This window comes from Armigeres subalbatus, chromosome 1, assembly GCF_024139115.2.
Source record: "Armigeres subalbatus isolate Guangzhou_Male chromosome 1, GZ_Asu_2, whole genome shotgun sequence".
NCBI classification, from domain to species: Eukaryota; Metazoa; Arthropoda; class Insecta; order Diptera; family Culicidae; genus Armigeres; species Armigeres subalbatus.
Genome location: NC_085139.1, coordinates 230,908,496 through 230,935,813, shown reverse-complemented (window position 1 = coordinate 230,935,813; position 27,318 = coordinate 230,908,496). Strand labels below are relative to the sequence as shown.

General features: G+C 42.6%; 1 protein-coding gene across 1 annotated transcript; it reads left to right on the top strand.

The window, feature by feature from the left end:
• Nucleotides 1–6,323: 6,323 nt before the first annotated feature.
• Nucleotides 6,324–7,062, top strand: LOC134211678 (uncharacterized). Its single transcript, XM_062688802.1, has 3 exons — nt 6,324–6,612; nt 6,682–6,771; nt 6,836–7,062. Exons 1-3 carry the CDS (start codon nt 6,403–6,405, stop codon nt 7,031–7,033), a joined length of 498 nt encoding a protein of 165 aa, XP_062544786.1. The 5' UTR covers nt 6,324–6,402; the 3' UTR covers nt 7,034–7,062.
• The last annotated feature ends 20,256 nt before the right edge of the window (nt 7,063–27,318 follow it).

The window sequence follows — 27,318 nt, the reverse complement described above, 5'->3', positions numbered from 1 at the left end:
CCTCCGGAAGTTCCTCCAGGAACTCCTCCGGAAGTTCCTCCAGGAACTCCTCCGGAAGTTCCTCCAGGAACTCCTCCGAAGTTCCTCCAGGAACTCCTCCGGAAGTTCCTCCAGGAACTCCTCCGGAAGTTCCTCCAGGAACTCCTCCGGAAGTTCCTCCAGGAACTCCTCCGGAAGTTCCTCCAGGAACTCCTCGGAAGTTCCTCCAGGAACTCCTCCGGAAGTTCCTCCAGGAACTCCTCCGGAAGTTCCTCCAGGAACTCCTCCGGAAGTTCCTCCAGGAACTCCTCCGGAAGTTCCTCCAGGAACTCCTCCGGAAGTTCCTCCAGGAACTCCTCCGGAAGTTCCTCCAGGACCTCCTCCGGAAGTTCCTCCCGGAACTCCTCCGGAAGTTCCTCCAGGAACTCCTCCGGAAGTTCCTCCAGGAACTCCTCCGGAAGTTCCTCCAGGAACTCCTCCGGAAGTTCCTCCAGGAACTCCTCCGGAAGTTCCTCCAGGAACTCCTCCGGAAGTTCCTCCAGGAACTCCTCCGGAAGTTCCTCCAGGAACTCCTCCGGAAGTTCCTCCAGGAACTCCTCCGGAAGTTCCTCCAGGAACTCCTCCGGAAGTTCCTCCAGGAACTCCTCCGGAAGTTCCTCCAGGAACTCCTCCGGAAGTTCCTCCAGGAATCCTCCAGGAACTCCTCCGGAAGTTCCTCCAGGAACTCCTCCGGAAGTTCCTCCAGGAACTCCTCCGGAAGTTCCTCCAGGAACTCCTCCGGAAGTTCCTCCAGGAACTCCTCCGGAAGTTCCTCCAGGAACTCCTCCGGAAGTTCCTCCAGGAACTCCTCCGGAAGTTCCTCCAGGAACTCCTCCGGAAGTTCCTCCAGGAACTCCTCCGGAAGTTCCTCCAGGAACTCCTCCGGAAGTTCCTCCAGGAACTCCTCGGAAGTTCCTCCAGGAACTCCTCCGGAAGTTCCTCCAGGAACTCCTCCGGAAGTTCCTCCAGGAACTCCTCCGGAAGTTCCTCCAGGAACTCCTCCGGAAGTTCCTCCAGGAACTCCTCCGGAAGTTCCTCCAGGAACTCCTCCGGAAGTTCCTCCAGGAACTCCTCCGGAAGTTCCTCCAGGAACTCCTCCGGAAGTTCCTCCAGGAACTCCTCCGGAAGTTCCTCCAGGAACTCCTCCGAGTTCCTCCAGGAACTCCTCCGGAAGTTCCTCCAGGAACTCCTCCGGAAGTTCCTCCAGGAACTCCTCCGGAAGTTCCTCCAGGAACTCCTCCGGAAGTTCCTCCAGGAACTCCTCCGGAAGTTCCTCCAGGAACTCCTCCGGAAGTTCCTCCAGGAACTCCTCCGGAAGTTCCTCCAGGAACTCCTCCGGAAGTTCCTCCAGGAACTCCTCCGGAAGTTCCTCCAGGCACTCCTCCGGAAGTTCCTCCAGGAACTCCTCCGGAAGTTCCTCCAGGCACTCCTCCGGAAGTTCCTCCAGGAACTCCTCCGGACGTTCCTCCAGGAACTCCTCCGGAAGTTCCTCCAGGAACTCCTCCGGAAGTTCCTCCAGGAACTCCTCCGGAAGTTCCTCCAGGAACTCCTCCGGAAGTTCCTCCAGGAACTCCTCCGGAAGTTCCTCCAGGAACTCCTCCGGAAGTTCCTCCAGGAACTCCTCCGGAAGTTCCTCCAGGAACTCCTCCGGAAGTTCCTCCAGGAACTCCTCCGGAAGTTCCTCCAGGAACTCCTCGGGAGGCTCCTCCGGGACCTCCTCCGGAAGTTCCTCCAGGAACTCCTCCGGAAGTTCCTCCAGGAACTCCTCCGGAAGTTCCTCCAGGAACTCCTCCGGAAGTTCCTCCAGGAACTTCTCCGGAAGTTCCTCCAGGAACTTCTCCGGAAGTTCCTCCAGGAACTCCTCCGGAAGTTCCTCCAGGAACTCCTCCGGAAGTTCCTCCAGGAACTCCTCCGGAAGTTCCTCCAGGAACTCCTCCGGAAGTTCCTCCAAGAACTCCTCCGGAAGTTCCTCCAGGAACTCCTCCGGAAGTTCCTCCAGGAACTCCTCCGGAAGTTCCTCCAGGAACTCCTCCGGAAGTTCCTCCAGGAACTCCTCCGGAAGTTCCTCCAGGAACTCCTCCGGAAGTTCCTCCAGGAACTCCTCCGGAAGTTCCTCCAGGAACTCCTCCGGAAGTTCCTCCAGGAACTCCTCCGGAAGTTCCTCCAGGAACTCCTCCGGAAGTTCCTCCAGGAACTCCTCCGGAAGTTCCTCCAGGAACTCCTCCGGAAGTTCCTCCAGGAACTTCTCCGGAAGTTCCTCCAGGAACTTCTCCGGAAGTTCCTCCAGGAACTCCTCCGGAAGTTCCTCCAGGAACTCCTCCGGAAGTTCCTCCAGGAATTCCTCCGGAAGTTCCTCCAGGAATTCCTCCACCGGAAGTTCCTCCAGGAACTGCTCCGGAAGTTCCTCCAGGAATTCCTCCGGAAGTTCCTCCAGGAATTCCTCCGGATTTTCCTCCAGAAATTCCCCCGGAAGTTCCTCCAGGAATTCCTACGGAAGTTCCTCCAGGAATTCCTCCGGAAGTTCCTCCAGGAATTCCTCCGGAAGTTCCTCCAGGAATTCCTCCGGAAGTTCCTCCAGGAATTTGTTAAGGAATCCTTCCAAAAAAAATTTCTGATAACTCCATCACAACATTCAAGAATCTCCCAGGCAATTCCCTTGGAAACTTTTCCAGAATTTCTCCAAGAATTCGCCCAAAAAACCTTACAGGATTTTATTTGGAAATCCCCTTGAAAACTCCTCTAAAATACAGTAGACGTTCGATAACTGCAAGTCATTTAACTGCAATGCTTTTTAACTGCAATTCGATAGTTGCAACAGTTTTGCAGTTATCGGACCGCTAAACTTCAAACTGACGTCAAACTCAATGACAGCTGCATTGCACTGCACCATTAGATGCACTTTTATTGCATCTACCCTGACGTCGACTGACAACCGTTTGACGTCTAAAATGCGTTGCAGTTATCAAACGGCATTCGTTAACTGAAAAGTAAACACTGTACCATAAAGAAAATACTCCGAAAATTATTCCACTTTCTCTTTAGACGTCTTTAGAAATTCTCCAAGAATTCTCTCAAAAATACACACAAGAAATTACTTCAAGAACTCTTCCAGAAATATCTCTACATACTCTTTTGGATATTTCTTTAGATAATTCCCCAATGAGCTGCTCCGGGATTTATTTTTTCATGAAAAATTCAATTTTCATACGGCAGCGCACCGATTCATTTTTCCGGAAGTTCCTCCAGGAATTCCTCCGGAAGTTCCTCCAGGAATTCCTCCGGAAGTTCCTCCAGGAATTCCTCCGGAAGTTCCTCCAGGAATTCCTCCGGAAGTTCCTCCAGGAACTCCTCCGGAAGTTCCTCCAGGAACTCCTCCGGAAGTTCCTCCAGGAACTCCTCCGGAAGTTCCTCCAGGAACTCCTCCGGAAGTTCCTCCAGGAACTCCTCCGGAAGTTCCTCCAGGAACTCCTCCGGAAGTTCCTCCAGGAACTCCTCCGGAAGTTCCTCCAGGAACTCCTCCGGAAGTTCCTCCAGGAACTCCTCCGGAAGTTCCTCCAGGAACTCCTCCGGAAGTTCCTCCAGGAACTCCTCCGGAAGTTCCTCCAGGAACTCCTCCGGAAGTTCCTCCAGGAACTCCTCCGGAAGTTCCTCCAGGAACTCCTCCGGAAGTTCCTCCAGGAACTCCTCCGGAAGTTCCTCCAGGAACTCCTCCGGAAGTTCCTCCAGGAACTCCTCCGGAAGTTCCTCCAGGAACTCCTCCGGAAGTTCCTCCAGGAACTCCTCCGGAAGTTCCTCCAGGAACTCCTCCGGAAGTTCCTCCAGGAACTCCTCCGGAAGTTCCTCCAGGAACTCCTCCGGAAGTTCCTCCAGGAACTCCTCCGGAAGTTCCTCCAGGAACTCCTCCGGAAGTTCCTCCAGGAACTCCTCCGGAAGTTCCTCCAGGAACTCCACCGGGAGTGCCCGCCGGGACTCCTCCGAGAGTAGATCCAGGAGCTCGCCGGAACGTTCCTCCAGGAACTCCTCCGGAAGTTCCTCCAGGAACTCCCCCGACTTCCTCCAGGAACTCCTCCGGAAGTTCCTCCAGGAACTCCTCCGGAAGTTCCTCCAGGAACTCCTCCGGAAGTTCCTCCAGGAACTCCTCCGGAAGTTCCTCCAGGAACTCCTCCGGAAGTTCCTCCAGGAACTCCTCCGGAAGTTCCTCCAGGAACTCCTCCGGAAGTTCCTCCAGGAACTCCTCCGGAAGTTCCTCCAGGAACTCCTCCGGAAGTTCCTCCAGGAACTCCTCCGGAAGTTCCTCCAGGAGCTCCTCCGCGAGTTCCTCCAGGAACTCCTCCGGAAGTTCCTCCAGGAACTCCTCCGGAAGTTCCTCCAGGAACTCCTCCGGAAGTTCCTCCAGGAACTCCTCCGGAAGTTCCTCCAGGAACTCCTCCGGAAGTTCCTCCAGGAACTCCTCCGGAAGTTCCTCCAGGAACTCCTCCGGAAGTTCCTCCAGGAACTCCTCCGGAAGTTCCTCCAGGAACTTCTCCGGAAGTTCCTCCAGGAACTTCTCCGGAAGTTCCTCCAGGAACTTCTCCGGAAGTTCCTCCAGGAACTTCTCCGGAAGTTCCTCCAGGAACTTCTCCGGAAGTTCCTCCAGGAACTTCTCCGGAAGTTCCTCCAGGAACTTCTCCGGAAGTTCCTCCAGGAACTCCTCCGGAAGTTCCTCCAGGAACTCCTCCGGAAGTTCCTCCAGGAACTCCTCCGGAAGTTCCTCCAGGAACTCCTCCGGAAGTTGCTCCAGGAATTCCTCCGGAAGTTCCTCCAGGAATTCCTCCGGAAGTTCCTCCAGGAATTCCTCCGGAAGTTCCTCCAGGAATTCCTCCGGAAGTTCCTCCAGGAATTCCTCCGGAAGTTCCTCCAGGAATTCCTCCGGAAGTTCCTCCAGGAATTCCTCCACCGGAAGTTCCTCCAGGAACTGCTCCGGAAGTTCCTCCAGGAATTCCTCCGGAAGTTCCTCCAGGAATTCCTCTGGATTTTCCTCCAGAAATTCTCCCAGAAGTTCCTTCAGGAATTCCTACGGAAGTTCCTCCAGGAATTCCTCCGGAAGTTCCTCCAGGAATTCCTCCGGAAGTTCCTCCAGGAATTCCTCCGGAAGTTCCTCCAGGAATTTGTTAAGGAATCCTTCCAAAAAAAATTTCTGATAACTCCATCACAACATTCAAGAATCTCCCAGGCAATTCCCTTGGAAACTTTTCCAGAATTTCTCCATGAATTCGCCCAAAAAACCTTACAGAATTTTTTTTGGAAATTTCCTTGAAAACTCCTCTAAAATACAGTAGACGTTCGATAACTGCAAGTCATTTAACTGCAATGCTTTTTAACTGCAATTCGATAGTTGCAACAGTTTTGCAGTTATCGGACCGCTAAACTTCAAACTGACGTCAAACTCAATGACAGCTGCATTGCACTGCACATTTAGATGCACTTTTATTGCATCTGACGTCGATTGACAACCGTTTGACGTCTAAAATGCGTTGCAGTTATCAAACGGCATTCGTTAACTGAAAAGTAAACACTGTACCATAAAGAAAATACTCCGAAAATTATTCCACTTTTTCTTTAGACGTCTTTAGAAATTCTCCAAGAATTCTCTCAAAAATACACACAAGAAATTTCTTCAAGAACTCTTCCAGAAATATCTCTACATACTCTTTTGGATATTTCTTTAGAGAATTCCCCAATGAACTGCTCCGGGATTTTTTTTTCATGAAAAATTCAATTTTCATACGGCAGCGCACCGATTCATTTTTCACGGCGGCGGCGGAGCACAGGTCTACTTAAGAAACTCTTGACTTCCGCCAAAGAATGTGGTCTTTGAAAGTTTTTAATTGCAATTGCACCGATCTGCAGACAACGTGAAACATAAAAAAACCACCGAAGATTGGGAAATTCTACATTTCTTCTGATTAATCTCGACGTTGTGGTTCTCAAATCAACGCATGACTATAATAAATTAACTACTATGAACAAACTTGGCCTCAAATTCAAAAATAATGCGCCAATTACCTTCTATCAGATTCGTATCATGACAAATAACGAGAACTTTCATCTAAAGCGCTTGACAGGTCGATTGTCGAAAAATATCTGGCACCACCATTAGGATTGTTTCAAAAGTTCCGCACCCATAACTGGAACGTTGAGTCCAACCTAGTCCAACATTCTACTGACGACACCAAGATGAATACACCACTGCTGTGTATTCATCTTGGACGACGCCATCGTAGAGAATTGATAATTGACATACCCACAATCAGAGTAGTCGATGATTGAACTGGAACAGATGTCATATTAGGATTGTTTTGTTTCGATACGAATTGTTGTCACATTTCGCCCCAAGTTCTCCAAATGGAAATCTTTAAATTCTTCAATCTGCCGTGGTTAGCGGTCCAGGATGACATAAGTCCGTGGAAGCTTCTGTGGCATAGAGTCAAATTCTTTTACGATACTGACGACCTTTTCCGTTTGGAGTCGTTGGCGTTGGGCGTCTTTGTCGGGACGGTTGTTTTTATAAACATTTTGCTGCCGTGGATGTGCACCAAGCGTTATCGCAGACAGGTCTGTGGTTTGTTGCCGTCTCTAGATTTGATGTGCACTCAAGGATGATTATTCTGTTTCCGTTTATAGAACAACATCGACCGACGAATAGCAGCGGAGGTGATGCAACATCTGGAAGAACATCGCGACTGCCTTAAAGAAATCACAGATCTTCTTACTGTAGACCAACGCGAATTGGGATTCAACTTACAGAGTTTACCTAACAGATTGTCAATTATTCTAGCGTCAGAATAATGTTCGTTCTACTTCACATGGTCCTTCATCTGAGGAGCAGCCTTCTCGTGAATCCACCGCAGACCTTAAGGGTGAAATGGAAACATTAGAAGGGCCAAATCAAACAAAGATTCCTGTAGCCAGACAGCTTCCGCCAACGGTGGGGAGAAAGGTCCGTACGAAGAAAACGCGATCCGCGACTAAATGATGAATATATTTATTACTATTATATACATTTGGAAGTAAAATTTATTACAAAATGTTTGTTTTAAGTGTACTTCTCAAGATAAGGATAACGTTAGTTTACATGAAATCCAAGATTCCAAAATCAAAAAAGTTGTGGAAGGTTTCTTAATTTCAAGATCATAGCATATTTTTCGAAGCAACAGATTAAGGAAAATTTGATTTCTACACCCATCCGGTGTTTGTTATATTTTCTTAGAATTTTGTTTAAGAACTGGGCACTTGCGAAATTTTTGGATTCTTATTCTTATTGAAGGAATTCCAGCAAATGTCGGTCACAAATTCGTTTCGTATCTAACTAGCAACCTAGCCAACCTGTAATTATTTGCAGCAGTTAATCTTGATGATTTGTCTAGGCATATACGAAGAAAAATCTGGTTGCAAAATCGGGAAGTAAAACTCACTTTCCAGAAGCAATAAATTCCGGAAGACCAATCGGTTAGGGTTATCACATTGCTACATACGACAATCAATGGTCCTGTTGTCTCAGTCGTCCACTGTCCACTGAAGACGCACATGTAATGAGAATTCCTGCTTTGAGTTGGTTATGCTGCGTACCCCAGCTCGACCGTCACGAATTTCTATACCCTGGCTCCTCCGAGTCTGCATCACCAGCCAGACTAATGCTGATTGTATCACATTGATAGGCACGGTAGTTGAGAACTGGTTTTCTTCCGCCTCTGCTGACAAGGCAGATATGATTGGTTGTTTGTTTGGGGGCTTGTTGGCAGCTGCTAATCAAACTACTGGCACTATAAGGAGATATAATTTATTGAGATAGCCCCGGTGAAATACCATCAGTAATTAGTTACGCTTATTACTACATGAACATCAATACGCATATATAATTAAAATGAACATAAAATGTACACGCGTACTCAAATATGGTTCGAAAATCTGGAGAAGTCTTGGGAAATGAAGTGAAGGTGAGAGCTTCGAGTACGGAACCACTGCACTAGTCCAACGTGAAATTTTGGACGAAGACTTCGACTTAGTCACAACTGAGGTAGAGGGAAAAAAAAGTTGAAATTAATTAACCTGACCTGACCTGACGACCTGAATTTTCACAGCTTGTAAAACACTTACCATCTGAGTTTTCTTTGATTTTTGTGAGGTTAACTCATTGCTTCATTGACGCTAAAGCGTATAAAAAAAAACCTGGGAGGAGGTGTTAAACGTGGTTAAACCAAGCAATTAAATAAAACTGTACGGTAGTTTCAATTGTAACGAAATTTAAATTGCATTTTATCATCTTGTTTAGTAATATATTGAAAAGGTCTCTAGGAATTCTTTGCAAAGCTTTTCAGAAAGAATTTCTGAAGTGATTTAAAAAAATCTCAATGGAATATTCGAAGGTCTCGAAAAATTTCTAAAAAAATGTTCGAAAGAATTTTTAAAACAAATTCGAAAGGATTTCTGGATGAATTTCTAAAGAAAATTCGAAGGATTTCCAAGAATTTCTTCCTAGATCTTCCGAAGGGATTTCTTACAGAATTACTGAAGCAGTTTGCTTAAAAAAGTTCGAATGAATTCCTAAGCTAATTTCCAAAGGAATTCTGAAAGCAATTTCTAGAGGAATTCATTTTCAATTCAGAAATTTCTGAAAAAAATCTCCTTAAAAATTTGGAAGGTTTTCCTGAAACAAAATTACGTAGCATTTATGAAGAATTTCGCGTAGGAATACCGACCATACTTCCAAAGGAATTCCAAACGGAGTTTTGAAGGAATCTCTAAGAGAATTTCCGATTTTCAAAGGAACCCTGAATAATTTTCTGAAACAATTCAATTTTCAAATAAAATTCGGAAAGAAGGATTCCTTGAGGACCTTTCCGAGGTTTTCCTATAGGAATTTTGAGGATTCTTTTTTTTTGTATTTTCAAAGGAATATTTTTTCTTTTCAAAGGAAATTCTGGATCCTCTGGAAAAAATTCTGAGGAATTATTAAAGGAATGCCCAGAAAAAAACTCAAGAATGTCTGAAGTTCCTTCAGGAATGCTTTCAAAAATTCTGGTACGAAATTCCGGAGGAAATTCTTCCGAAAAATTTCTGATGTAATAGCTGGAAGAATTTCCAAAAGTACAGGAATTCTTGAAGGAAATTCCGGAAAAGTTTCTTAAAGAATTCTTAGATTTTTTTTAAAGGAATTTTCTAAAGAATTCCAAAGTTAATTTCTAAAAGTATTTCTAGATTTATTTGCAGAGAACTTCCTTGACGAATTATGTAATGAATTACTGGAAGAATTTACCATGGATTACATAGAGATTTTTACGATAGAATTCTTGTAGGAATTTTTAAAGATATGCCTGAAGGAGTTTCTGTGAAAAATGAGATGTGAGATTTCTCATTTCTCCCTTCTCACTTCTCACTTCTTATTTCTCATTTCCCTCTGCTCACTTCTTATATCTCACATCTCATACATAACTTCTCACTTGTGATTTCTCACATCTCACTTCTCATTTCTCACTATTTACATCTCAATTTTTTACTTTTCAAAAATCACTTACCATTGCTCACTTTTTACTTCTCACTAGTCAAATTTCACACCTCACTTCTCGCTAGCGTTTTCTCAATTCTCTTTTCTTCCTTCCTATTTCTGAATTCTCACTGCGCCCATCCTTCTTTTCATATTTCACTTTTTACTTCTCCTTTCTTGCTTCTCACTTTTCACTTCTCGCTTCACACCTCTCGTTTCTCATTTCCCAGTTCTTACTTCTCATATTTTTTCTCATTTTTCACTTCGTACTTCTCACTTCTCTCTTCTCACATCCTACATATCACTTATAGCTAATTTCTCATTCCTTACTTCTCACTTATCGCTTCTCGCTTCCTGCTTCTTACTTAACACTTCTCATTTCTAACTTGTCACCTCTCACATCTCACATTTCACTATTCACTTCTCGCTTCTCACATCACGCTTCTCACTTCTCCATTCTTGCTTCTCACTTCTCCATTCTCACCTCTTCCTTCTCAATCCTCTATTCCTGCTTCTCACTTCTCACATATTACTTCTCATTTCTTACTTCTACTTTCTCACGTCTCATTCGGTCTAACGGCTGTGGCCAAATGACCTTCGGGACTGGCGGCCTTCGCTCTAATGATCCAGTATCGTACCTTCAATAAATACTTCCCTTGAAAACTTGAAGTTGAAAAAAACTTTCGCAAAAATCGATCAAAAATCAACCTTTTACAATTTTCATGTGATTTCACGACTTTTTTGAAAAATCGCGTTAAACCCAAAATCTGCGTTAAAAAATCGCGTTGAAAGCGTCATCATTTTTCTTCGCATATTCTCATGAATTCCTTGGGGATAGTTGCTTCGGAAGTTTATCCAATTTTTTGATATTTCATGCAGGTGATATTTCATGAATTTGTCCAAAAGTTCTTCAGACGGGTCTGGGTCATTTGACATAAAGTCATTTGGCATAAGGTTATATGGCATTAAGGCAATTTGGCATAATGGCCATTTGGCATAACGGACATTTGGCATAATTTAGAACTGCGAGAAAAGAGTGGGTCATTTGACATAACGGACATTTGGCATAATTTTGAACTGTGAAAGTGAAAGGGATATTTCATGTAATGTTTAGCGTAGATAAAGTAGGTCGAGGCTGTTTTCTGATAAATTTAAACTTATGGTAGACATTTTCCGGAAGAATGAAATAACAAAACAAAATAACAAAAGCTCAAGCAATACACTAGTCGCAGACGAGTTACTAAAACCAACCAAGTCACATATGAGTTACTTCAACCAAATCAATCTGAAATGTGCTACTCGGGGAAGAGATCACATCTACCATTGATTTATTCCCGGCAAGCGCCTATTTATAAAGAAGGAGTAACATCCACCATTTGTTATAATCCGGGCAGGGCCTACTTTTAAAGAAGGGATTACATCTAACATTGCTTCAATCCGGGCAAACGCCTACTTTTAAAGAACGAATCAAACCCTTCATTGCCATAATCCGTACAAGCGCCTATTTTTTCAGAAGGGATCACATCCACCATTGCCCCAATCCGGACATGCGCCTTCTTTTAAAGAAGGAATCACATCCACCATTTTCATAATCCTGGCAAGCGCCAACTTTTAAAGAAGGGATCACATCCTCCATTGCCATAATCCATGCAAGCGTTTACTTCTAAAGAAGGGATCTCATCTACCATGGCCATAAACCGAGCACGTGCCTACTTTTGAAGAAGGGATCACATCCACCATTGTCTCAATCCGGGCAAGCGCCTACTTTTAAAGAAGGGATCGCAACTCCCATGACCTTAATCGGGGAAAGCGCCTACTTTAAAAGAAGAGACCATATCATCCATTGCCATAATCCGCCCACACGCCTACTTCAAAAGAAGGGATTACATCCACCATTGCTCTAATCCGAGCATGCGCCTACTTTTGCATTGCATTGCAAATGCATTCTTTCCACGAGAGGATGTCTTTTTAATATTGTATTAGGTGTTATATTTACTATTCCGGGGTGTTTCCCGCACCACTTAGTCACCATTCAGCAAACACAAAGAAAAGTTATGCCAAATGTCCATTATGCCAAAAGACCCTTACTTTTGACGCTGGTCACAATTATGCCAAATGTCCGTTATGCCAAATGACCGTTATGCCAAATGGCCTTTATGTCAAATGACCTTATGCCAAATGGCCCGCTCCCTCTTCAGACATTTCTTCGTTAAAAATACCCCCAGAAACTCCTTCAGGCATATCTTCAAAAATTCCTACAAGAATTCTATCGTAAATATTTTTTATTAATCCATGAGAAATTCTTCCAGTAATTCACTAAATAATTCGTCAAGGAATTTCTCCGCAAATAAATCTAGAAATACTTTTAGAAATTAACTTTGGATTTTTTTTGAAAATTGCTTTAAAAAATTTTCTTTTCCGGAATTTTCTTCCGAATTCCTGTATTTTTAGAAATTCTTCCAGGTATTCCATCAGAAATTTTTCGGAAGAAATTCGTCCGAAATTTCGTTCCAGAACTTTTGAACGTATTCCTAAAGAAATTTCAGACATTCTTGAGTTTTTTCTGGAAATTCCTATAAGAATTCCTCACAAATTTTCTCCAGAGAATCCAGAACTTCTTTTGAAAAGGAAGATATTCCTTTGAAAATACAAAGAAGGGATTCTCAAAATTCCTATAGGAAAACCTTGGAAAGGCCCTCAAGGAATCCTTCTTTCCGAATTTTATTTGAAAATTGAATTGTATCCTATAGAAATTGCTTTCAGAATTCCTTTGGAAATTGTCTTGGGAATTTACCTTTCACTTCTCTCTTCTCTCTTCACATTTCTTTCATTCCACTTTTAACTTTTCTCTTTCCATTTTTTACTATCCACTTCTCACTATTCATTCAAGTGAGGACTCACTTTGTAACTGCCGGTGACGTCCACACGTCTAGGCAGTGGACGTCCACACGCCCCAAACTAGCTCACCTCTCCTCAGGGCCGGCTTACCTCCTGCTCAAAGAACACACGACACAAGACGTAGCTGAAGTGGACGGAACAAGGAAGGATCATTCAGATGCATGCACCATTATCATTAAAGAAATCCATGTACATTTTAATTATTTATATATTTTTCTTATCATGTTAGGGTTAGTTTTTTTTGTTTGGTTAGTAGATTCGTTGCGGCCGATAGATGTCCTGAGAAGCATGCGGAGACCAGGCTCCTAACATACCTGTGGCGATGCGACAAGGGGGGGATGGCAAAGGTGGGCTCGCCCGCGAACTCTGAGTGCAATGCACATACGGCCTACTGCTGGACGGTACGGGTAGCGGAGCTTGCTCCCGGCTTCAGGTAGGCGTCCATCCTCATCGTATCCGAGGCGTTCGGTATTTCGCATGGGCTTCGCGTTGGGATCTGGAGTCCGGTGGGCAATGATTCTGTCCGCCACGTCCTGCCGATGATTTCCCCGATGGCTTTGACTAATTTTCGTCCTCTACGGTCGTCTTGGTCTGCCGCAAATGCCGGTCCCGGGTCTTCCTGAGGGAGTGCGACCTATGGGGCCACTGCAGAGTGTCGGGATTTTGTCCGGGCTATCTCCGGTCGCAGAAAGTGCTGGCGACGGGATACAGATGATGGGGCCACCTCGTGGTATTCTTGCGTTGAGTTTGCCACAGAACAATGGCGGCGTTTGAGGTTACCTCGTCAAGGCTAGGGATGTAGCGGGGCCTGCCGTCGCGGAACTTTCACGGTTTACGATTTCTGGTGCACCACAAATAGCCAGGAACTTCCTGATGGGTTCGCGAAACGTCTTGGATCGGGACCAAATTGGTTCGGGACACAGGCTGGGCTTGCTTTGGGCGGAAACTGCCCTGACCGGGTAATACTTGCAATCCGGTGCGGGCCGCCAATCAAGAAATACTTCAGAACCACGTCTCGCACTTTAGAACTTGGGCGAATAAGCACCGTGACACTGGACACCGTTCTTGGAACTCCCGCTGAGGAAATCGGCAATAGCTTTACTTCGGCCTCACCGCGTGGTGACCCTTGATCACTTGCTTGACAGGAAAAAGCTTCGACTTTTCCCTTGCTTGGTTGGTTCCCGACTGCCGCGTCTCGTGACCCGATACGATCTCCTCGCTATCTTCTATTTTCCCTCTTCATCCCCACCATAGGGGTGCCATCGTCGCACACGAGATTTGAGCCACACGGAATTAGTTGGTTTTACACGTTTAAGGCAGAATAGGCGTTCCCAAAGTGTACACCTATTCTACCTTTGGCTACTGCATGCGAAGTCTCACAATAGTAATGGTTAGTATGTTTTTTTTTATTGGTACCCACGCAAATGTACTGATCCTTGGTACCGAAAACGGTAACAACTTGTCATTTGACCATTCGGCCTAATGACCCAGCATCAGTCCCATCTTCTTGGAAAACATGTTTCCGAAAATATTCCAAGAATTTGGATGGCAGGGTGTCTTCTAAATGAAATTGAGGCCACTTTAGGCCCTCCGGGCTCCAAGATGACCGTTCCGGTTGATATTCATCCTATGGTCTCAACTATCTAGAAAACATGTTTCCGGAACAATTCCAAGAATTTTGATACCCATATTTCCACGGTTTATTGTAAATGAATTTATGGTCACTTTAGGCCCTCCGGCAAACTGCTCCAGAATGACCATTCCGGTTGATATCCATCCTATGGTCTCAACTACATGGAAAACATGTTTCCAGAACAATTCCAAGAATTTCGAAACCCATTTTGCCAGGGTTTCTTCCAAATGAATTTATGGTCACTTTAGGCCTTCCCGGAACCTATTTCAGAATGACCATTCCGGTTGATATCCATCCCATGGTCTCAACTATATGGAAAATATGTTTCCGGAACAATTCCAAGTATTTTGATACCCATATTGCCAGGGTTTATTCAGAATGAATTTGCGGCCACTATAGGGCCCACGGTAACCTATTCCGGGATGTCCGTTCCGAGTTCAGGTGGTCCTAATACGTTGGGAAGTCATAATCCTCGAATTTTCTGCGGAACTGGTAACTTAGGATACAATAAATCATCATATGGATTTTATAAGCTCAACTTCTCCATTTTTGAGACATAGTCTAGCAAATCCGGAACTCCGGTAACCAGGTAATCTGCGTCAGTCCTATATGACATGGATCGGATAGAGGATGAATTTTTTTATTCATAGCACACGGAATCGTCCAAATCGGTTGAAAACTGACGAAGTTATGGTCATACGTGGGTACCCGGGTACCCTTTCGGTACGTTACGGGGTAAAAATATTCAGAAGCCCCTCCCCAAGCCCTCCCTTACTGGAATTTGATTTTCATACACCCAAACCTGAATTTTGCCGAGTTTGAAGATGTCACGGAGTTTCAATTTCCTGCGATAATTAGAACCCTAAACAAATTTCACTTGAAAAGGAAAAAGGTACCCGGGTACCCAGTTGGTAACAAAAGGGTTAAGCAAACTGCTTCAGTAATTCTTTAAGAAATCCCTTCGGAAACTCTAGGAATAAATTCTTTGAAATCATTCAAAATTTCTTCGAAATTTCTCACAATTCACTTCCCTCCATTTACGTCTCACTTCTCGCTTCCCATTTCTCACTTCTCGCTTCTCACTTCTGAACAGTGAGAAATGTAAAGTAGTATGTAAGATGTGAGAAGTGAGAAGCGAGAAGGGTGAAGTAAGACGGGAGAAGTGGGGAGTGTAAAGTGAGAAGTGAGAGGCGAGAAGTGAATAGTGAGAAGTGAGATGTAAGATGTAAATAAGATAGAGATGAGAGATGTGAGAAATGAAAAGTGAGAAGCGAATGATTAGTGCTATACAAATACATTTTAGGTGAGAATTTCAGCCTTTTGAACCATGCATTATAATGTTATCGATGGATTAGTGTTTTATTGTTTTATTGTAATGCAGGATAGAAATTTCTAACACTAGTTAAGACAAACACACAGCAAATGAAACTTGTTTTATTTCTCCGGGGCTTTAAAATTCCACCAAACATTTTCTACGAAGTTTTTGTGCAAGGAGACATATATTACTGATTTATTGTAGCGGGATTAATTATGCGGGGATTTGGGTCCGTTTTTGCCCACGGTGCGTTGTTGCTTGGAATGAAATTCCAATGCTTGTTTTCAAAATCGTATACATACACGGTAAAAAAAACAACACTCTCAATTTATCCCAATTCAATCAGGTTCTATCTATTCCTTCGAACGAAAGAGAAAGAGATTCGTCTGAGTAGTGCCCTATAGCATTTACCCAATATTGGCTATGTTATTTCATATGGCATATATGAGAAAACACACATAACCTTTATTGATTTATAACCTTTGTATGGATTCTCCTATAGCGAGTAGTTATTAACGCACACATAAAATTTATTTCTGAGTTTCTTTATTCTTTTGTCAAAAAAAAATTTTGGATTTTTATTGGTGTATGGAATTTAGGTTCGAACAATATTTTCCTCAAAACATGTGTGTAGCATCATGAACCATTATGTCAAAACAGTAGTCATATATTTGACAACATTTGAATGCTTGGAGAAGATTGTTATCATAGTAGACATGAAAATAATAAAACAGTTTTGACAATTTAGATTGAAACGAACGTGTTTTTATTTGCGTCCTCAGACACTACATTTCGGCGACGAGGAGCAAAATATTATTAGTGTTATTACAGGAATAGTGTTTTGTGTTAATTTATTCGTATATTGTAGTACACAGGATTTTGTTTTTACACGATTTTTTTTCGCTCGTATTTTTGATCGTGTGACTTTAATTTGCCACCAAACTCTTCGCAACATGTTTCAAAAAATCCAGAATAAATCGAAGAAAAATCACATGATAATGAATATACGTTAAACATTTAGGATGAGTGGAAAATTGAGAAAATGTAAATCGTGTAAAAACAAAATCCAGTGTACTTGAAGCGCAGACATTTTGTTTGGGGGATTGATATAGTTGATATTATCTGCTTAGAAGGGATATATCTGTGTAGGTGCTTCTTTACAGAGGTTTGTTTTTCAAGGTCTCATAGGTGCTTTATTTTACACGAGACCGTATTTTTCGTGCTTGCTGTTAGGCCCAAGATAGCCTGATCTGGTTGATGTGGTACATTGAAAGTGGAAAATTCAGTAGACGTAAAATTGTATTTTTATTATTTTTCGAGCTATCGTTGGAAGAAAACGTTTGTTTGGCAGATGACGAATTTCGCGCCAACCCTTCTATGGGGCTAGCATCCCCATCTCAGAATCGAATGAAACTTGGTGGGCATAAAGATATGGTATTTCTAAGCCACTCTGCATACTTAGTTTTTCAAAAATTGTCAAGAGTAACATGTCATAAGGGCCTAATTTTTTTCCTTGATTTTTAAAAAATCGATGTAACTCTAAAATGTCAAGACCTACAAAAAAGTGTTGTATGGCGGACTGTCGTGAAATTCCTTGAAGTTTTTTGGAAAAATATCCAAAAAATAAAAAACCAATTTCTACACTGAAAAAAAATAAGTTTTAAACATTAAAATCGATATTACAACAAAACCTCTTCTCAGAAATCGGTGAAATTTTTTCTGCAGATAGGTATTTCAATTATCTAACTTTTCTGGGAATAATGTTCCTGTGACATATTTAAGGAAAAAAAGTTTTTCTAACAAAAACTTTTTTCATGTCCATATTTAGTGAAAATTTATCAGCGTGTTTTATGCCTACAGCGCCAAATATAGGTTCAGCAGCCTATCATAAACTAACGACACATTTTGGACGTATAAAAATTTGTTTAGGAAGCAATTTCTAACATTAATGTGGACCAACATTTGAAAAGGGCTTATATTTTCCTAGATTTCTTATATCAATATTACACACAAATGACCAGTTTTATAAAATTGTTTTCTCAATTTTTGAAAAACTAAGTATGCAGAGTGGCTTAGAAATACCATATCTTTATGCCCACCAAGTTTCTTTCGATTCTGAGATGGTGCTGCCAACCGCTGGTCGAGTTGGCGCGAAATTCGTAAGATGGAAGATTTTGAGGTGTTGCTCAGCAATATGTAATTTGGTCGTGGCGTACTGTGTATGGAAAGTTATCAATGAGAGCACGGTGGTCAAAGTAAAATAAATTTGTATTAAAATGATAGTTCTGATAAGACGTGTACACCAAACACGAGGCCAAAAGAATCAGGGCATGCTTTGAAGATATGCACTCAAATACCCACCAAGAAGTTGAGAAGAATCCAAGTACATGGATCGATAAAACGCAATATTGCTAATTGTCAATCGAAACCAAATTCAACGGTAAACTGGTTGTTCAAAAGGTGTTTGCAGTTGCAGAAAAATCATTTATCATATTATGCAAATTTATTACAAGAATTAGATATTTTTGAAAGTTATTGTTGATGGTATAAAATTGATGAAGTGAGAAATGCTACAACTGTGTAGTTAATGAATATGGATTCAATGGAGTGAATAATGAATGATACGCGATTTTTTGCAAAAAGAAATATATGAAAAAGCATAAGAAAGAAGCCTTATAGTTCACATAAACTACGGTTTCGGTTGGGCTTGGAACGGCTCCTACATTATTTCATACATAATATATACGAAGTAGATTTAAGAATTTGAATGGAACAGCGTCGCCAAGTGCAGCGTAGAGGGGAAGTCTACCAATCGTCGCCACACGTAAGAAATTTTTTTTTTTTTTTAATAATTAAAGGCATGTGGGTGGACTTTATATATCAAGCGAAAGGTTTTACTTTCTGTTCCTAAGAACAGCTGTGGAAACCACAATAAAATGCGATATATTTAACAGAAGGATGATTCTCGTACGACTGCAAATATGCAAATAATTATTTAACAAATGTTTCATCTAAGAAAAATGAAACGCCAGAGCTGTTCCAATTTTGAAGCCGGACATAAATCCAGCTGAGGCTTCTAGTTATCGCCCAATCAGATTGCTTTCTTCAATAAGCAAACTGTTTGAAAAGATTATTTTAAATAGAATTATGTTTCATATTAATGACAATTCTATTTTTTTACCCTCCCCTTGGATATGTTACCTTGCCGCGGTAGGTGGGCTTACGCCATTAGCACTAATATGGCAACCAAAGACATATCCTGTCGTGGTGGTATCACATGTTGACTATTTTTGTTTAATGCCCCGTCATAATCTGGCATTGACACACTGATCTTACGGATGTGATCCAACGGACGTCGAGTCTTGGAGCCTTAAATGTTAGTGCAGTCAGGCAAACCTCATCCCTGTGTGATAATGGTGGCAGATCTCTTCTTTTCTGCTATACTTTTCTGAAGCTTATTTTTATTTTTATTTAGGTACTTATTTTTATTTAGTGTGATCAAATTTTATTATTATTATTTATTCAGACTAAGGCCGAAGTGGCCTGTGCGGTACATAAGAGTCTTCTCCATTCGGCTCGGTCCATGGCTACACGTCGCCAACCACCCAGTCTACGGAGGGTCCGCAAGTCATCTTCCACCTGATCGATCCACCTTGCCCGCTGCGCACCTTGCCTTCTTGTGCCCGTCGGATCGTTGTCGAGAACCATTTTCACCGGGTTACTGTCCGACATTCTGGCTACGTGCCCGGCCCATCGCAGTCGTCCGATTTTCGCGGTGTGAACGATGGATGGTTCTCCCAACAGCTGATGCAATTCGTGGTTCATTCGCCTCCTCCACGTACCGTCCGCCATCTGCAGCCCACCATAGATGGTACGCAGCACTTTCCTTTCGAAAACTCCAAGTGCGCGTTGGTCCTCCACGAGCATCGTCCAGGTCTCGTGTCCGTAGAGGACTACCGGTCTAATTAGCGTTTTGTAGATTGTCAGTTTGGTACGGCGGCGAACTCTATTCGATCGGAGCGTCTTGCGGAGTCCAAAGTACGTACGATTTCCAGCCACTATGCGTCTCCGAATTTCTCTGCTGGTGTCATTTTCGGCAGTCACCAGTGAGCCCAAGTACACAAATTCTTCTACCACCTCGATTTCGTCACCACCGATGCAAACTCGCGGTGGGTGGCTCACATTGTCTTCTCTTGAACCTCTTCCTATCATGTACTTCGTCTTCGACGTGTTGATGACTAGTCCGATCCGCTTAGCTTCCCTCTTCAGTCTGATGTAGGCTTCCTCCATCTTCTCAAAGTTACGTGCCATAATATCTATGTCGTCGGCGAAACCAAATAGCTGGACGGACTTATTGAAAATTGTACCACTCGTGTTAATCCTTGCTCTTCGTATTACACCTTCCAAAGCGATGTTGAATAGCAAACACGAAAGACCATCACCTTGCCGTAACCCTCTGCGGGTTTCGAAGGGACTCGAGAATGCCCCTGAAACTCGAACTACGCACATCACCCGATCCATCGTCGCTTTGATCAACCGTGTCAGTTTATCCGGAAAACCGTGTTCGTGCATTAGCTGCCATAGCTGGTCCCGATCGATTGCATCATATGCGGCTTTGAAGTCGATGAATAGATGATGTGTGTTACGTTGTATTCGCGGCATTTCTGCAGTACTTGGCGAATGGCAAACACCTGGTCCGTGGTGGAGCGTTCGCCCATAAAACCCGCCTGGTACTGCCCCACGAACTCCCTTGCAGTTGGTGCTAGTCGACGGCATAAAATTTGGGAGAGTACCTTGTAGGCGGCGTTCAGCAATGTGATTGCGCGGTAGTTGCTACAATCCAGCTTAACGCCCTTTTTGTAGATGGGACACACGACACCTTCCATCCACTCCTGCGGCAAAACTTCCTCCTCCCAAATCTTGGTAATGACCCAGTGCAGCGCTCTAGCCAGTGCCTCACCACCGTGTTTAAATAGCTCTCCTGGTAGTTGGTCAACCCCAGGGGTTTTGTTGTTCTTGAGCCGGCCAATCTCCTCCTGGATTTCCTGGAGATCCGGAGCCGGTAGAATTATGTCCTGTGCGCGTTCTCCCAGGTCCATCACCATACCGCCATCTTCGTCTGCCACATCGCCATTCAGGTGTTCTTCGTAGTGCTGCCGCCACCTTTGGACCACCTCACGCTCGTTCGTAAGAAGGTTCCCGTTTATGTCCTTACACATATCAGGCTGTGGCACGTGGCCCTTACGTGAACGGTTTAACTTCTCATAGAACTTTCGTGTGTTATTAGCGCGGTACAGTTGCTCCGTTTCTTCACGGTGTCGATCTTCCTGATGGCGCTTTTTCCTCCGGAAAATCGAGTTTTGTCTGTTCCGCGCCTGTTTATATCGTGCCTCGTTCGCCCTCGTGCGGTGTTGCAGCAATCTCGCCCATGCTGCATTCTTCTCTTCCACTAACTGCTCACATTCGTCATACCAGTCGTTTCTCTGATCCGGGGGCACCGTGCCAAGTGCAGCGGTTGCGGTGCTACCAATGGCGGATCGAATATCTCTCCAGCCATCTTCAAGAGATGCTGCGCCTAGCTGCTCTTCCGTTGGAAGTGCCACTTCCAGCTGCTGCGCGTATTCTTGGGCTAGTCTACCGTCTTGTAGCCGCCCAATGTTAAGCCGCGGCGTCCGACTTCGACGCGTGTTGTACACCGTCGAGAGTTTTGAGCGCAGGCATACTGCAACGAGGTAGTGGTCGGATTCAATATTCGCACGGCGGTAAGTGCGGACGTTCGTGATGTCGGAGAAGAATTTACCGTCGATTAGAACGTGGTCGATTTGGTTTTCCGTTTCTTGGTTAGGTGATCTCCATGTGGCCTTGTGGATATTTTTGCGGGGAAAGAAGGTGCTTCGGACTACCATTCCGCGGGAGGCTGCGAAGTTTATGCATCGTTGGCCGTTGTCATTCGATATGGTGTGCAGACTATCCGGTCCGATGACCGGTCTATACATTTCCTCCCTTCCTACCCGTGCGTTCATGTCACCGATGACGATTTTAACGTCCCGCAGTGGGCATCCATCGTATGTCTGCTCCAGCTGTGCGTAGAACGCTTCTTTCTCGTCGTCGGGTCTCCCTTCGTGTGGGCAGTGCACGTTGATGATGCTATAGTTGAAGAAACGGCCTTTAATCCTCAGCTTGCACATCCTTGCATTGATTGGCTGCCACCCAATCACGCGTTGGCGCATCTTACCCAGCACTATGAAGCCGGTTCCCAGCTCGTTGGTGGTGCCACAGCTTTGGTAGAAGGTAGCCGCTCGATGCCCGCTTTTCCACACTTTCTGTCCTGTCCAGCAAATCTCCAGCAGCGCCACGACGTCGAAGTTGCGGGGATGTAATTCATCGTAGATCATCCTGTCGCAACCTGCGAAACCTAGCGACTTGCAATTCCATGTTCCAAGCTTCCAATCGTGATCCTGTATTCGTCGCCTAGGTCTTTGCCGATTATATCGAGTCGCATTATCTCTTATATTGTTCGTAATGATTGGTTTTCTAGGCGGCTTATTGGGCCTGCGCAAACCTCCTGTCTCGTCGGAGGGCCGTCGTGTCAGGGCTGTTTAGCGTCCCACCTAACACCAGGACTTGGGCTTGTGCGCTTTGAGCGGCACACGGTCGCTTTGGTGGAGCCTACTTGCGGATACATGCAGCTTTTTATAGAGGTTTAACAGGGCCCACTGTCAAACCCCACCACATCCTAGGCAAGCCCCACTACTCGCAGATGGCCTGGGGAGGGATCGTCAAGCCCTTGGACATAGTCCCTGCTGCCCACAAGTGATCAAATTTATCGACGGTAATAAGGAATTGACTGTTGGATTCACTGAGAAGAAGTTTTATCAAAACTAGGAACGTGGCACCTTTTCTATTTTGTTATGGCTCATTTTGACGAACCATAATTAAAAATACCACAAATTATAAAGATGGTATGCCAACAATCTTATAATGGCTTCACTGTTGATAATTTTTACTAATAAATAGGGAATAGGCGGGACACACAATTATAGATACGCTTGCTTTTAAGGCTTTAGAACAATTAGACAACTCAGGGACCATTTCTTCATCATCGCATAACGCTTTAACTAGGTTTTTCTTCTAAGCAAAGCTGACCTTCAGTGATAAACAAATGGAGACAAATTACTAAAAGCTATACGCGATATAATCTACAACTAGTATAGATTTCAACTGAATAACATAGGAAACATGTAATAACTAAGACAGACAAAATGAAAGGAGAATTAAACATTGTAAGACGATATGACATCGTAATAAACATTTGATATAATTATGACTGAGGATACTAAAAGATTGATAATAGTCACATAGACGTGGGGGTTCTAAACTGCGGCCCGCTTAGGCCCGCTTATGCAATATTAAAGTTAAAATACGTTTTTATTAGAGTTTCCTACTTCATCATCAACATAATTATATTTTGACTGACACTTGCGATTGTTGATTAACTAACTATTTTATTAACGATTTTTTCGAGCTTCTGTTGCTTGATGGGAACATGATCCAAACGCTACTGATTTTAATTACAACTAAAGGTAAAACATGTAATCATATAATATAACCTACATTTCTCCACAGCTTAAATATTCATCATAAAACTATCCCCAACCTGCACAAACTTTTTAGGCAGCAATATACTATGAGTATATGCCGCAAAACTTAAAACCCCCATAGCTAATGATGTCGTGAAGCCTTATCCTTAATTACCCGGTGTATCATGGACGATATGAATTCCAAATTCACATCGGTGACTTGGCCCCTTGCCCTCCTATACATCAATAGAGGTGTGCGCCGCCAACAACATCACGTTGAAACTCCAGAGAATTTTTCGTGAAGATACCAATTATTTCCATGAAAATTCCATACAATATCTTGTTGAAATTTTGAAAAGCTCTCCGTAAAAACTAAGCGTGAAAATTGCGAAGGAGTTCCCGTTGAAATTCAAAAAAATCTAATTGAAATTGAATTTTTGAACAGAAAAGAGTCGTTCGGCAGAAAGCCACAAGGCTGAAAGTTGTTAGGCCGAATATGTCGTTTAACCGAAAAGACTATTTGGTAGAAGCCTTCCCGAGCAAACCGATAACTTTTTTTTAATGTTGTGAAATCATCGATTATGTTTACTTAATTTGATATCTTTTTGGTCGTTTTAACGGTTAAAATAACAAAATAAGTACACAGTTTGATGTCATATCATTCAATTTAGTAATCTACAGCAAAATGAGATCAAAATATGTAATCAATCATAATGATTTATCCAGCTTTTTACGCTAGCTATAAATTACCAAGGGGTGAATCGAATTTGACATCTGCTGTGAACTCGATTTAATAATAATATCTTGGTAGCCATGAAATAGAGATTTAATCTACCTCGTTTTCATCGAGATTTATCGAGTTGTTTATTTTTATTCAACAATAGAAAATTCAATTCAAGTCAAAGGAAAACTCATGCATTATCATTTTTTTTAATATATTGCTAACCATTCTTCTATTTTAGGTTGTCCATTTGCTGAATATAGAAATACTTTGGCAAAACGCCTAAGCAAAGAAAGTTAATATTGTTTTCGCACATTTTTAAGAGATTCCTGGTTCAGGTCTTCCAGAGTATCACATAATGACCAACCGAAACTAATAACTATGCGCAAATGATTTAGCAACATTTTATAATTACTCTGATGTGGAACGCGCGTGTCCTTATATTATAAGAATATTTATGCGTACCTCAGACACTGTTAAACTTATATTTGCATGGTTAGGTGTCCAAGAAGTAAAAATTTAAACATGTTTTAATAAATATGAAACATTGAGCTAAAATGCAAAGGCACGCTCGAATTCCAAGTCAAGTTATGACGGTTCAATATTTTCAACAAAATTTTAGCGAATCACAGATTGCTTAGATCCATCTATAAAAATTATAGTGGACACAGCATATGTCAAAGGGGGTGATTCAAAGCATTATAGCATCGAGTCGTAAAAAGCTGGATACATATTTGAAAACGAATTATGACTCAATTTGATGTCAAAATCAAAATATGTTTCTATATGATCTGATTATGTTTTCAGACTTCGCTAGGATATCTAGCCTAAAGTTTTTTTTTTGCCGAGAATGTCATTTGGTCGAACAGTTCATTTGGCTAAAAAAATCGTGAATATGTCCTTCGGCCGAAATAGTCGTTTGGTCGAAAAAGATTTTCGGTCGAATGTGTCGTTCGGCTGAATTGGTCATTTTGGATATTTTCAAGACAATAACGGGAGAATCTTTTGATTTTCGCCTCAAAATTTTAACGAAATTTTTCTAGATTTTCCAGAATAGTTATTCGAAAATTATTTTTAGATTTTCCCCGGAAACTACTTTCAAGTAGGTATCGAGAACTCTTTGGAATTACCAAGAGAAGCTCTTTAGACTTACTAAGAAAAGTTTTTTGGGATTCACATGAGAATCTCTTCAGATTTTTCATGCAAAGTGAAAAATGTGTATAGGAAAATGTTCGGAATATCCACGGAATGTTCCTATTGAGTTTCTGTTGAGTATTCTTTGAAATTCACACAGAAAATTGTGACTGATAAAAGAGAGGCTTTACGTTGACTTCCCCAATCTAGATTATATGAAACGGTTAGTTTTTTTATCCTTTATTAGAGCAATTTTTCGCAGGGAACATCACTAAACGTCTAGTTTGGCATAGCCAACTTTAAAACATCGAAAAAATGCTCGGAATTCTTGAGGATTTTGTTTGGGTTTTTTTTCTAGAAAATTCTTTCTATTTTCGATTGGAAATTCTTGGTAAGTTCCATTGACCGAAAGCAACAGACGGCTGAACTGGGAAATTGGCCAACAAAACCGTTTGCCCTACCAGGTTGTTCGGCCGAATCGATCGTTGGCCAAAAATGCCATTTTGCAGAAATAGTTTTTTGACAGAATGGGCCATTAGGCCGAAAAAGTCATTTGGTCCAACGGGTAATACAGCCAAATTTCAATGACTGATCCTCGTACTGAACGGGTAATATAGTCAGAATAGGCCATTTGTTTGGCGAAATGGTCTTTTTGTCTATTGACCATTGAACAAAATTCCGTGGTCTCTCTATTTTTGAGTCGATACTGGCCTTTAGGCCAAAAGACATCTAACCAGGTACCATTTAGCAAAACTAAACGTTTCACGGAAACTGTTAGCAGGTCAAAACTGGTTCGACCGAAAATGTAGTTTGGCCGAAAGCAATGGCTGTGGCAATGGCAAAAGGAAAATTTTGGCAGACTTGTAAAAAGTTGTTTACCCTAACTATTTGGCTGAATTTGCCGTTTGGATGAAAAAGTCGTTTGACCGAATATAGATCATTTGACCAAAAAGGCCGTTTGGTAAAAAATGTCGTTCTGTAGAAAGAGCCATTTGGCCCAAAAAATGTACTTTATGCAACCTTCTTTGAAAAGTGTTGTTCGGCTGAATTGATCATTTTTCCAAAAAGACGTTTATCCGAATATCAATTCGGCTTAATGGGATTTGGTTAGATGGCTTTTGGCTTAAATGCCAGTATCAACTTAAAAAGTAGAGAGGTTACGAAATTTCGTTCAAGGGTCGTTTGACAATTAGCCTTTTCAACGTAAATGTTATTAGGCCAAATGGATGGATATTTTGGATTAAATTATTCAGTTCAGTTATTGACATTTGGCCGTATAACCTGTTGGCCTAAACTATATTTTCGGACAAATATTCCATTCTGCCAAACGACCATTTCGGCCAAACAGCATTTTTGGGCTGATGACCTATTCGGCCAAACGACCTGTTAGAGCAAACGACTATTTGGGCCAAATTACCAGTTCAGCCGTGTGTCGCTTGCGGCCAATGGGATTTTCCAACAATTTCTTATGGACAATACATTAGTCGTTCGATAACTGCAACATGTTTTCGTTTCAGCTAGCCAATGGCGTTCGATAACTGCGACGCATTCAAGACGGCAAACAATTGTCAGACGGCGTCAGAATAGAAGTGCACCTGATTGTTCAGCGCTATGCAGCTATCATCGACATTGACATCGTTTTGAAGCTCAGCTGTCCGATAACTGCAAAACTGATGTAACTATCGAAATGCTGTTAAAAGCATTGCAGTTAAATTACTTTCAGTTATCGAACGTCTAATGTACAAAGAATTTCCCGTAGAAACCCAATAATTTTAGAACAATTTTTCGTGGAGACATTTTGAACAATCCTCCGCGGAAATTCTAAAGAAGTTTCCGTTAAACTTACGGACAATTTCTCGAGATTTTTTCTTGAAAGTTTCCCGCGGAAATTCTTAAGAATTTACTGTTTTATTCAACTGTCTAAGACGAGTTAAGTACTCTCCATTTAATTCCACCAGCTATTTTCGATATCTTTTCAGATTCGTATTTCGACCACAACTGTGTGATCGTCTTCAGTGTCTCGTACTTGACTCGACTCGACTCTGCAAAGATATCGAAAATAATTGGTGGAATTAAATGGAGAGTACTTATCTCGTCTTAGACGGTTGAATACATCCCACTAAAAGAGCTTTATATTATTTTTTTTACTGTTTTATTGTTGGCCATGCCAAACTAGCCGTCTTTATTATTCTAGACTGAAGAAGCCAACGGTTAAACACCCATTCTACCAATCGCACTCTCCTACAATTATCAAGAGTTTTCTCTGAAAATTTCGAATGATATTCAACAGAAATTCAACAGGAACTTTTCGTAAATTTCTGAAGAATTACAAAGATCTTCTCTTGGTTATTCCAAAGATTGCTCGAAAATATTTTCCAAATTATGGAAAAACTAATTGATTTTTCTGGAAAGTTCATTAGATTTTTCATGCGAAATTTAAAAGATTTTTCTTTTAATGTTTTGAAAATATCCCAAAAAATGGAAAACAAATCTTAG